This window comes from Triticum dicoccoides, chromosome 5A (assembly GCF_002162155.2).
Source record: "Triticum dicoccoides isolate Atlit2015 ecotype Zavitan chromosome 5A, WEW_v2.0, whole genome shotgun sequence".
In the NCBI taxonomy this organism is placed as follows: Eukaryota; Viridiplantae; Streptophyta; class Magnoliopsida; order Poales; family Poaceae; genus Triticum; species Triticum dicoccoides.
The window spans coordinates 143,492,537-143,503,065 of record NC_041388.1 but is presented as its reverse complement, the minus strand read 5'-3'; the positions used below and the strand labels follow the sequence as shown (position 1 = coordinate 143,503,065).

General features: G+C 43.3%; 1 protein-coding gene across 1 annotated transcript; it reads right to left on the bottom strand.

Annotated features, from left to right (window-relative positions):
- Window positions 1–171: 171 nt before the first annotated feature.
- LOC119297099 (glutaredoxin-C15-like) lies at window positions 172–881 on the bottom strand. The gene has a single exon (XM_037575026.1). The coding sequence runs from the start codon at window positions 759–761 to the stop codon at window positions 450–452; it is 312 nt and encodes a 103-aa protein (XP_037430923.1). The 5' UTR covers window positions 762–881; the 3' UTR covers window positions 172–449.
- Window positions 882–10,529: the final 9,648 nt, after the last annotated feature.

Genomic DNA, 10,529 nt, shown 5'->3' with positions numbered 1-10,529 from the left:
TGTGTTATACTCTCTCGTCAAAGGCATTTCTTTTCCGTGTTTCTACCTTCACTGAGTATTATACTCCTAAAAGGCCATCTTTGCCCATCACTCGTGGAATGGAACATGGCAAAGACGGCGACACTCGGGAAAAACCGAATTTTGAGTAGCATTTGTGAAACCCTAACCACAACTGTTGGAAATGGACGTAATAAATTGCATTTCTCATTCAGAGACACTTGTATGCGTTATTCCATAGACTCACACTGTTATCTCGCCAACGACTAAACAAAACTTCTTGTGTTCCCGTCATCTTGGAAAGAGGAACTACGCTATGCTCATGTGGCGACCAGCCCAATAACCAGTACAAGCAAAATTTTCCCTACTTGTGTTAAGAGCGGCGGATACATGCTTGCATGGCGAGGTGCGAAAATTGCCAAAGCTGGGATGAACTGATGCTGCACCCGTGGTCAGAGCCACATGGCTCCTGCGGCCTTGAGCATGACCACGAGCTTCCCGCTGAGATGCAAGGACATGATCCTGTCGGTGGAGCCGACGAGCTTGCCGCCGATGAAGACTACCGGGACGGGCGGCGTACGCCCAAGGCGTCTTGCGAGGTCGCGCTCCATGTCGCGGCCGCGTGGGTCCTTGTCCAGCTCGTGGACCGCGGCGCCCACGCCGAGGCTCGAGAAGAGGCTCGTCACCGAGTGGCTCATCGGGCAGTTGCTCATGGTGAAGATCACCACCGCTTTCTCGGACGACAGCTTCGTCACCGTCTCCATCGCCGGCAGGTCAGAGCGTTCTTGTCTTCTTTCGGATAGCTAGTAATAGACTTGGTGTTAGCTAGTATGCTCAGCTGAAACTATTGTCTGTGGTCCTGTGATTTGTGGTCTGTAGGGGTGTGAATCGATGCCCTTTTATAGTGTTCATGATATGTTCATCCATGACAGGGGGGGGGGGCTCTTGGTGTGGGCATAAGAATCTGGGGCGTCTGCATTTCACGCTTAAAGTGAGCAGCTTAGTATCAATTGAGGGTCAGTTTTTGATGTGAGAAAATTGAGAGGGCAAGGACAACAGCTACAAAGAAGAGTAAGGGAGAGGGAGATTACCTCAGGGTAGTTCGAAGTAAAGTAGCATTGCTCTCTTTAGAGCATCTCCAACATAGACGCAAAAATATCGAGCGTTAAAATATTTTACAGCGTCACCATAGCACTTTTAGCGCGTCGTGGACAACATTGGTTTTTCATATGCCAAAAAACGCGCGCCCAAAAAAACACACAGTGCAAATTATGAAGCGCGTGGTCCGGCGTCCAACATTTGCAGCGTGCGATAGCGCCTTTTAGCGCGTGCGGAGCAGTTTTTTGCATGTGCATTATTTTGTGGCATCTGCTAAAGTGTCTCCGCGTCAAAAATAAAAAACAGTTTTTAGCGCGCGGAGCAGTTTTTGAATGCCTGTTGGAGATGCTCTAAGAGCAAAGACTGACAGATGTATACAGTACATGTGACATCTCTGTAAATGAAAATAGCAAAAGGTTGGAGCACATCATATTTGTGTTACCGAAAACAGCAGGACAGTCCTATGTAATTATTCAATGGCACTTGTAGATATCCATCTTATAAAGTATATCTGTGTGTCTATGTCCATTTTGATAAAGGAGCTCGCAGACATACGAGATAACGTTTTAACATTTTGATAAAGGAGCTCACAGGCATACGGGATAACGTTTTAATAAAGAACTTTAAACGGGGACAAGCAAGAAATTGTGGGAATATTTCAGATGCCAACCACTGAATGAAATGGAATCCGAGAAAGCTTCCCCCTACGTCTTTTTCAAGTCTATGCCACTTACGACAGCATTGGATGCCATATATTTGTCAATGATCTAATTCAGCCTATACATTTTTTTAAAGCTGCATGTATATACATGCATGGATGAAGAAATATTTGTGGTGATTGTAATTTAGCCCCTGTATATTAATTAGTGACATGGGTTGTACACCTGTTAATTTTTTGAAATATGTGAACTGATTTATGTGGTAAATGAAGTTTCATGTTCATTTTCCTATGGAACATTTTATCTTAAATTGATTGGAAGTTTTGTTTCTCTATATTGGATATGTGATCATATATAAGTTTCGATCATAGTTTCCACCACTGCACATATTCAGCAAAATTATGAAAATTCAAATGTTGTAAATATATCAGCGGCGATTTTACCCAACGAAAAGTCAAAGTACACACAGAGAAGCGTACAGCACATACAATTTTGCGCATGCATGCCACGATAAATACTAATGTATCGACTAGTCATTTCTAGTACAATGTAAAAATCATTTTTTATTCCACTAAACCAGAGAACCCAAAAATTAAGAAGCCAATAAAACAAGGTCAAAACATATATAGAAATTGAGCTACCATATATGCTCAGAGGTGTAGCACCAGTCTACACCTTTGGAGCAACTCTTTTTTTTCACGAGAAAATTTACAATAAATTAATCAACCGTTAAGGTAGCCGTTGAAGCAACTCTAGCAGAGTTGTCATACGAGTCTACTCTAGTTGCCATAATAATTGTCAATATAATTGTTCCGGCCAAAAAAACCATTCAAGTAGAATGGTCATACCTGTCAAAATCGCCATATCTTTTGGAGCGTTGTTTATATCTAGTCTTTCAGCCTTCATATTTGATGTCTTGCGGTCAACTTTTGAAGTGCACTCCATTCAGCCATCCAAACTGTGTGACGCGAAAAAGCTTCACGTGATCCCTCACCTCATATAGAGATGAAAAGAGATTACGAAAAAAGAGTATCCCGTTGACGAGTGGGTCACATGATGTAAAGGTTCGACTCCAAATTTATGCTCACTTAGGCATGCTCCATATGTATATGAAGCATGCTTTGTATGTGTTATGAAGGCTGTCAATATGACAGACTCTGTTAGAGTTGGTGTTAGGAATCATGCTCGGTCTTATCTATCCATGCATCTTCATTTGTGGTTTTAGGAAATTAACGGCACTGACGCATGAAGATGAAAAATGTAGCTAGTCACCAAATGCAAGTAGCAAGAGGCATCGGTCTCTTTCTCTCTCGCAAGTGCAAGTGCTGGTCTATCGCTTACCTCAGCAGATCGACAACCAAGAGTATGTACACACAGTGCATGTAATGCAGCAATTCGAGATCGATAGATTGCAACGTATATATCCCATGCATGCATGACCGCATGCCTATATATCCATTTATCACCTTTTCAATGAAAAACATCCGCTCTATTCATCCACCGTTAAGATAGTACAAAGAATACCAGAAATAAAAAATACATCCAGGTCCTTAGATCACCTAGCGACGACTACAAGTATTGGAGCAATCCGAAGGCACCCCACTGTCTTTGTCCATTCTTCATCAGAGCCGGGCAAACCTTGTTGTACTAGACAGTCGAGAAGTCATCGTGCTAAGCCTCCACAGGACCAGCGCACCAGGACAACAACCACTGCTGATGAAGAGAAGCATAGATCGGAAGGATCCAATATGTACACACACACACGAACATAGACGAATAAAGACATGATTCACGTAGATCCACCGAAGACAAAGGACGAACAAAACCCGCGAGATTCGTCGAAGACAAACCTCCACACTCCCTTCGACGATACTAGAAACACCACCAGGACGGGGACTAGGCGAGGAGAATCTTATTTCATCTTCAGAGAACCGCCGCCGCCTCGCCTCTCTGAGTAGAACACAAACCCTAACAAAACTCAAGAAAGCATGAAAAAACGAAGCCCTCCTATCGGCAGGGGTCAAGATCCACTGTACATACATACATGCACATATCATGCACTAGCTCAATTGGTTTACTAGCATTATTGGCAATACATGGACAAAGGCTCGTGTTTTGTCAAATGTTGTTGAATAATATAATAAAGATGTTTCTGTACATTGTCCGATGCAGAGGCCAGGAGTCATCCTTCATTTCAAAAATAATGGAAAAGGCTCCTAAGTATTGTGTAGTGTGTTGTAACACGCATGATAAGTCCACAAAATTACTACCAATGAGAGTAATTATCTAACATGTCTTCCTCTCGTTTCCTTCCCTAACCCTAGGCGGCAAGGGCAAATTGTTTCCTCCATACTTAACTGGCGAGCCCATGGATTCACCTTCCCTCTGCCTGCTGCTCCAGCGGCTGGTGGCGGGGAGGAGTATCCCGGTGCCTCTGCTCCGGTTAGTAGTTTGGTTTAGGTTTTTTTTAGTCCTTGTAGGTGCGATGTTCGGGTGGATGGCGGCACTTCTTCTTCGAGTTTGTCTTATAGATTTTGATCCTCCTCGAGTTCGTCCGTTTGGACGTAGTTGACAGAGCTTCGGCATAGATTCCCGTTGTCTCCTTGGGGCTGTGAGGTTAGGATTTCTTGTCATATGGTGAGATTTGTTGTCATGTGCTTTAGATCTATGCAAGGGTTCAGTAGCGACAATTGCAACTCCAGGGTGCCGGTCCTTAGGGGCACTCACACAAAGACTTCCCGCTTATCATTGATAAGGTCAAATCGGCTTCGGTAGGGGACCGACAACAGTGGCGCATCGGTGGCTCATTTTGGCGGAAATAGTGGTGGTTTGATGGTCTTAGAATCTTGAAGTAATTTCTATTATGTTTGAGATGATTTGTACTTATGATGAACTTTTATAATAAATCTTATCATTTCCACACAAAAAAGAGACAATAATTATCTTAAATAGTAGAGGTCTTCGACTTGGCTAAATGACAATTTCTTTCTGACACTTCTAGAGAACAAAACTTGGACTTTATTGCTCTGATGGAGACTGGACGTTCGAACTTCTCGACACCTTTTTTGATCTACCTATGGTGTGATCTTGATTAGGCTTGCTATTGGCTACCTCCTAGGGAAAGGCTATGTGGTATTTTGCAAGGGGTGAATAAAACTACGGTTTTTGTACTAAATATGAAGGTCCATGAATTTTCTATCAAATATCATGTGCGCTTGAAAGAAAACTACTCCTCATGGGCATTAGTGGCGGTCTAAGGTAGAGCCCGACCTGAGGTCTAACCTAATTTCCTAGCTGAGTTGGTATGGGTTTGTGGTTCTGAGTCCTTACACATGTTGATGGGTGGGGACTTTAGAATTATTCAAAGATAGGATTGACAGTGTCATGGACTAGGGGGTACTCACCATGTCGTCTCCCGACTAGGTGGATCGGGCCGAGGACCCCCATGGCAGTTCACTCATGGGCCACTTCGGGCAGCCCATGACGCATACAAAGAAGACTCCGCAAGACTTGGCGCACAAGACAAGGACTCCCCTAAATTCTAGGCCTCCGGTGCATTATATAAAATGAGGCCAGGATGCTAGTCAATAGATCAACTGATATTCATTAAAACAATCTCGTGGTAGACGCATGTACTTGTAGGAAGTATGCCTTAGAGGCAATAATAAAATAGTTACTATCATATTTCCATTCATGACAAATGTTTATTGTTCATGCTAGAGTTGTATTGACTGAAAACTTAAATACATGTGTGAATACATAAACTACACAGTGTGCCTAGTATGCCTCTACCAGACTATATGTTGGGTTGGCATGGATCAAGACTGGGATTTGTCACTCCGTATGACGGAGAGAAATCTCTGGGCCCTCTCGGTAATACAATATCTTAAAGAGCTTGCAAACAATGTGACTAATGAGTTAGTCATGGGATCTTGTATTAAGGAACGAGTAAAGAGACTTGCCGGTAACGAGATTGAACTAGATATGGAGATACCGATGATCGAATCTCGGGTAAGTAACATATTGCCGGACAAAGGGAATTGCATACGGGATTAACCGAATCCTTGAGATCGTGGTTCGACCGATAAAAATCTTCGTGGAATATGTAGGAATCAATATGGGCATCCAGGTCCCGCTATTGGTTATTGACCGGAGAGGTGTCTCAGTCATGACTACATGATTCCCGAACCCGCTGGGTCGCACACTTAACGTTCGTTGATGCTAGAGTAGTATTTGGATATTTGATGATTGGTAACCGTATGTTGTTCGGAGTCCAGTATGAGATCCCGGACATCACGAGGAGTCTCGGAATGGTCGAGAGGTAAAGATTTATATATGGGAAGCCATATTTTGGGTTCCAGAAAAAGTGTAGTTTTTTCGGTATTGTACCGTGAAGCTTCTAGAATGTTCAAGAGGATTCCGGAGGGGTCCAGAAGTCCACAAGTGGGTCCAGCATAACCCAAGGGCTAGAATGGGCTGAGGGGAGGCGCCCTAGCATTATTGAGCTAGGTGCACGAAGTCCTCAAAAGCCCATGTGTCTAGGGAAGGGGGGGGGGTGGGAGCAGTCCTAGTAGGAATAGGATTGGACTTGGAGTCCAAGTCCTCTCCCCCTTAGTTGCGCCCTAGGGCTTGGAGGGGCTGTCCCCACACCCATCCACCTATATATAGAGGGGAGGGGGCGCCCCAAGAGGACACACCAAGACCTTGGCGCCCCTCTCTCTCCCGTTACTCCGTACTTCCTCTGTCCTTGTTCTAGTAGCGCTTGGCGAAGCCCTACTAAACTAGCTCCACCACCACCATCACAACCACGCCGTCATGCTGGTTGTGATCCCATATACTTCTCCATCTTCTCTTGCTGGATCAAGGATGAGGAGACGCCATCGAGCCACACATGTGCTAAATTTGGAGGTGCCGTCCGTTCAGCACTAGATTGGTTGGATCGTGATCGGATAGCAAAGGGTACAACTACATCAACCGCGTTATATACGCTTCCACTTTGGTCTACGAGGGTACGTAGGCACACTCTCTCCTCTCGTTTCTATGCTTCTCCTAGATAGATCTTGGGTGTTCGTAGGAATTTTTTGATTTTCATGCTTCGTTCCCCATCAATGGTATCAGAGCTAAGTCTATGTGTAGATGTATATGCACGAGTGGAACACAAAGAGTTGTGGGCGTTGATGCTCAAATTGCTTACCTATCTTGTCTTATTTGGATTCAGCGGTATTGTGGGATGAAGCGGCTCGGACCAACCTTGCATGTCCTCGCACATGACACCGGTTCCATCGATTAACATGCAACTTGTTTTGCATAAGGTGGCTAGCGGGTGTCTATATCTCCTACTTTAGTTGAATCTAATTTGATGAAGGCGGTCCTTATGGAAGGTTAAAAGACAACTTGACTATCACCGTTGTGGCTTTGCGTAGGTAAGAACAGTTCTTGCTAGTTACCCATAGCAGCCACGTAAACTTTGCAACAACAAAGTAGAGGACGTCTAACTTGTTTTTGCAGGGCATGTTGTGATTTGGTATGGCCAAAATGTGATGTGATATATGATGATGTATGAGATGATCATGTTTTGTAATAGGTTCACAACTTGCATGTCGATGAGTATGGCAACCGGCAGGAGCCATAGGGTTGTCTTTAATTTATTAATCATCCTGTAATTTCTTTACTTTATCGCTATCTGTTAGCAATAGTTGGCAGAGACGACCACATGATAACACGATGATGGAGACCATGGTGTCATGCTGGTGACGATGGAGATCATGCCGGTGCTTTGGAGATGGAGATCAAAGGCTCAAGATGATAATGGCCATATCATGTCACATATTGATTGCATGTGATGTTTATCCTTTTTATGCATCTTATTTTGCTTAGAATGACGGTAGCATTATAAGATGATCTCTTCACTTAATTTCGAGAAATTGTGTTCTCCCTGAGTATGCACCGTTGCAAAAGTTCGTCATTTCGAAGCACCTCGTGATGATAGGGTGTGATAGACTCTACGTTCCCATAAACTGGTGTAAGTCAGTTTTACACATGCAGAATACTTGGGTTAAACTTGACGAGCCTAGCATGTACAAACATGGACTCGAAACACAGGAGACCGAAATATCGAACATGAGTCATATAGTAGATATGATCAACATGGAGATGTTCACCGTCGATGACTACTCCATCTCACATGATGATCAGACATGGGTTAGTTGATTTGGATCATGTATCACTTAGGCAACTTGAGGGATGTTGATTTAAGTGGGAGTTCATTAGTAATTTGATTAACTGACCTAATTATCATGAACATAGTCTAAATTGTCTTTGCAAATTATGTTGTAGATCAATAGCTCATGTTGTAGCTCCCTGTTTTAATACATTCCTAGAGAAAGACTAAGTTGAAATATATTGTCAGCAATTATGCTGACTAGGTCCGTAGTCTGAGGATTGTCCTTAGTGCTGCACAGAAGGCTTATGTCCTTGATGCATCACTCGGTGTGGCAGCCCCTCTAGCATCGTCTGTGGATGTTGTGAACGTCTGGCAGACACGTTCTGATGATTACTTGATAGTTTAGTGCGCCATGCTTTACAGCTTAGAGATCAGGGCCCCAAAGACGTTTTGAACGCCACAAAGCATATGAGATGTTCCAAGAGCTGAAATTGGTATTTCAATCTCATGCTCGTGTTGAGAGGTATAAGACCTCTGTCAAGTTCTTTGCCTACAAGATGGAGGAGAACATCTTAGTTAGTGAGCATGTTCTCAGAGTGTCTGGGTGCTACACTCGCTTGAATCAAGTGGGAGTTAATCTTCCATATAAGACAACGGTTGATGAAGTTTTCCAATCACGACCACCAAGCCATAAGGGTTTTGTGATGAACTATAGTATGCAAGAGATGGAGAAAATGATCCCTGAGCTATTCGCGATGCTTAAGGCCGCGGAGGTAGAAATCAAGAAAGAGCATCAAGTGTTGATGGTTAATAATACCACCAGTTTCAAGAAAGGGAACTTCAAGAAGAATGGCAAGACAGTTGTTGCTCCTGTGAAGAAACCCAAGGCTGGACCCAAACCAGAGACTGGGTGTTTCTATTACAAGGGGAAGGGTCACTGGAAGCAGAACTGCCCTGAGTACTTGTCAGATAAGAAGGATGGCAATGTCAAATGTAGGTTTATTTGATATACATCGACCTTGGAACCATTCCCGACACGCATCGTCACCTCGTCCTTAGCCAATCTTCGTTTATTCCGTAGCTCCTATTTCGAGTTACAAATATGAGCAACCGAACGAGTATCAAATACCCAGACACTATTACGAGCATTAGTAAGGTATACATCAATAACATGTATATCAAATATACCTTTGTTCACTTTGCCATCCTTCTTATCCGCCAAGTATTTGGGGCAGTTCCGCTTCTAGTGACCAGTCCCTTTGTAGTAGAAGCACTCAGTTTCAGGCTTGGGTCCAGCTTTGCGCTTCTTCCTGGGAGTGGAAACTTGCATGCCATTCTTCTTGAGTTCCCTTTCTTTACCTTGCCCTTTTCCATGAAACTAGTGGTCTTGTTAACCATCAACACTTGATGCTCCTTCTTGATTCTACCTCTGCCCTTAAGCATTGCGAAGAGCTCAGGAATTGTTTTATTCATCCCTTGCATATTACAGTTCATCACGAAGCCTTTGTAGCTTGGTGGAAGTGACTGAAGAACTCTGTCAATAACACTATCAACTAGAAGATCCACTCCCATCTAAGTCAAGTGGTTATGATACCCAGCCATTTTCAGTATGTGTTCGCTGATAGAATTGTTCTCCTCCATCTTGCAGCTATAGAACTTGTGGGAGACTTCATATCTCTCAACCGGGCATTTGCTTGACATGTTAACTTCAACTCTTGGAACATCTCATATGCTCCATGATGTTCAAAACATATTTGAAGTCCCGGTTCTAAGCCATAAATCATGGCACACTGAACTATGGAGTAGTCATCAGATCGAGCCTGCCAGACGTTCATAACATCTGCAGTAGCTCCTGCAGCAGGTCTTTCACCTAGCAGTGCATCAAGACATAATTCTTCTATGGAGCAATGAGGATAATTGTCAAGTTATTGACCCGGTCCGTGTAGCTGCTACCATCATCTTTCAACTTAGCTTTCTCTAGGCATGCATTAAATTTTAGGGGAATGGTAGCTCGGGCCATTGATCTACAACATAGATATGCAAAACTATAAGACTAAGTTCATGATAAATTTAAGTTCAATTAATCAAATTACTAATGAACTCCCACTTAAATAACATCCCTCAAGACATCTAAGTGATACATGATCCAAATCAACAAACCCATGTCCGATCATCACATGAGATGGGGCAGTCATCAATGGTGAACATCTCTATGTCGATCATATCTACTATATGACTCATGTTAGACCTTTCGTCTCCAGTGTTCCGAGACCATGTCTGTACACGCTAGGCTCATCAAGTTTAACCCAAGTATTTTGCATGTGCAAAACTGCCTTACACCTGTTGTATGTGAACGTAGAGTCTATCAGACCCTATCATCACGTGGTGCTTCGAAACTACGAACTTTGGCAACGGTGCATACTCGGGGAGAACACTTTTATCTTGAAATTTAGTGAAGGGATCCTCTTATAATGCTACCGTCGTTCTAAGCAAAATAAGATGCATAAAGGATAAACATCACATGCAATCAAAATATGTGATATGATATGGCCATCATCATCTTGTGCTTTTGATCTCCATCTCGAAAGCATCATCATGATCTCCATCATCAC

Coding starts and splice junctions, on each gene's coding strand:
- LOC119297099 (XM_037575026.1), bottom strand. CDS start 761: ATGGAGACGGTGACGAAGCTGTCGTCCGAGAAAGCGGTGGTGATCTTC.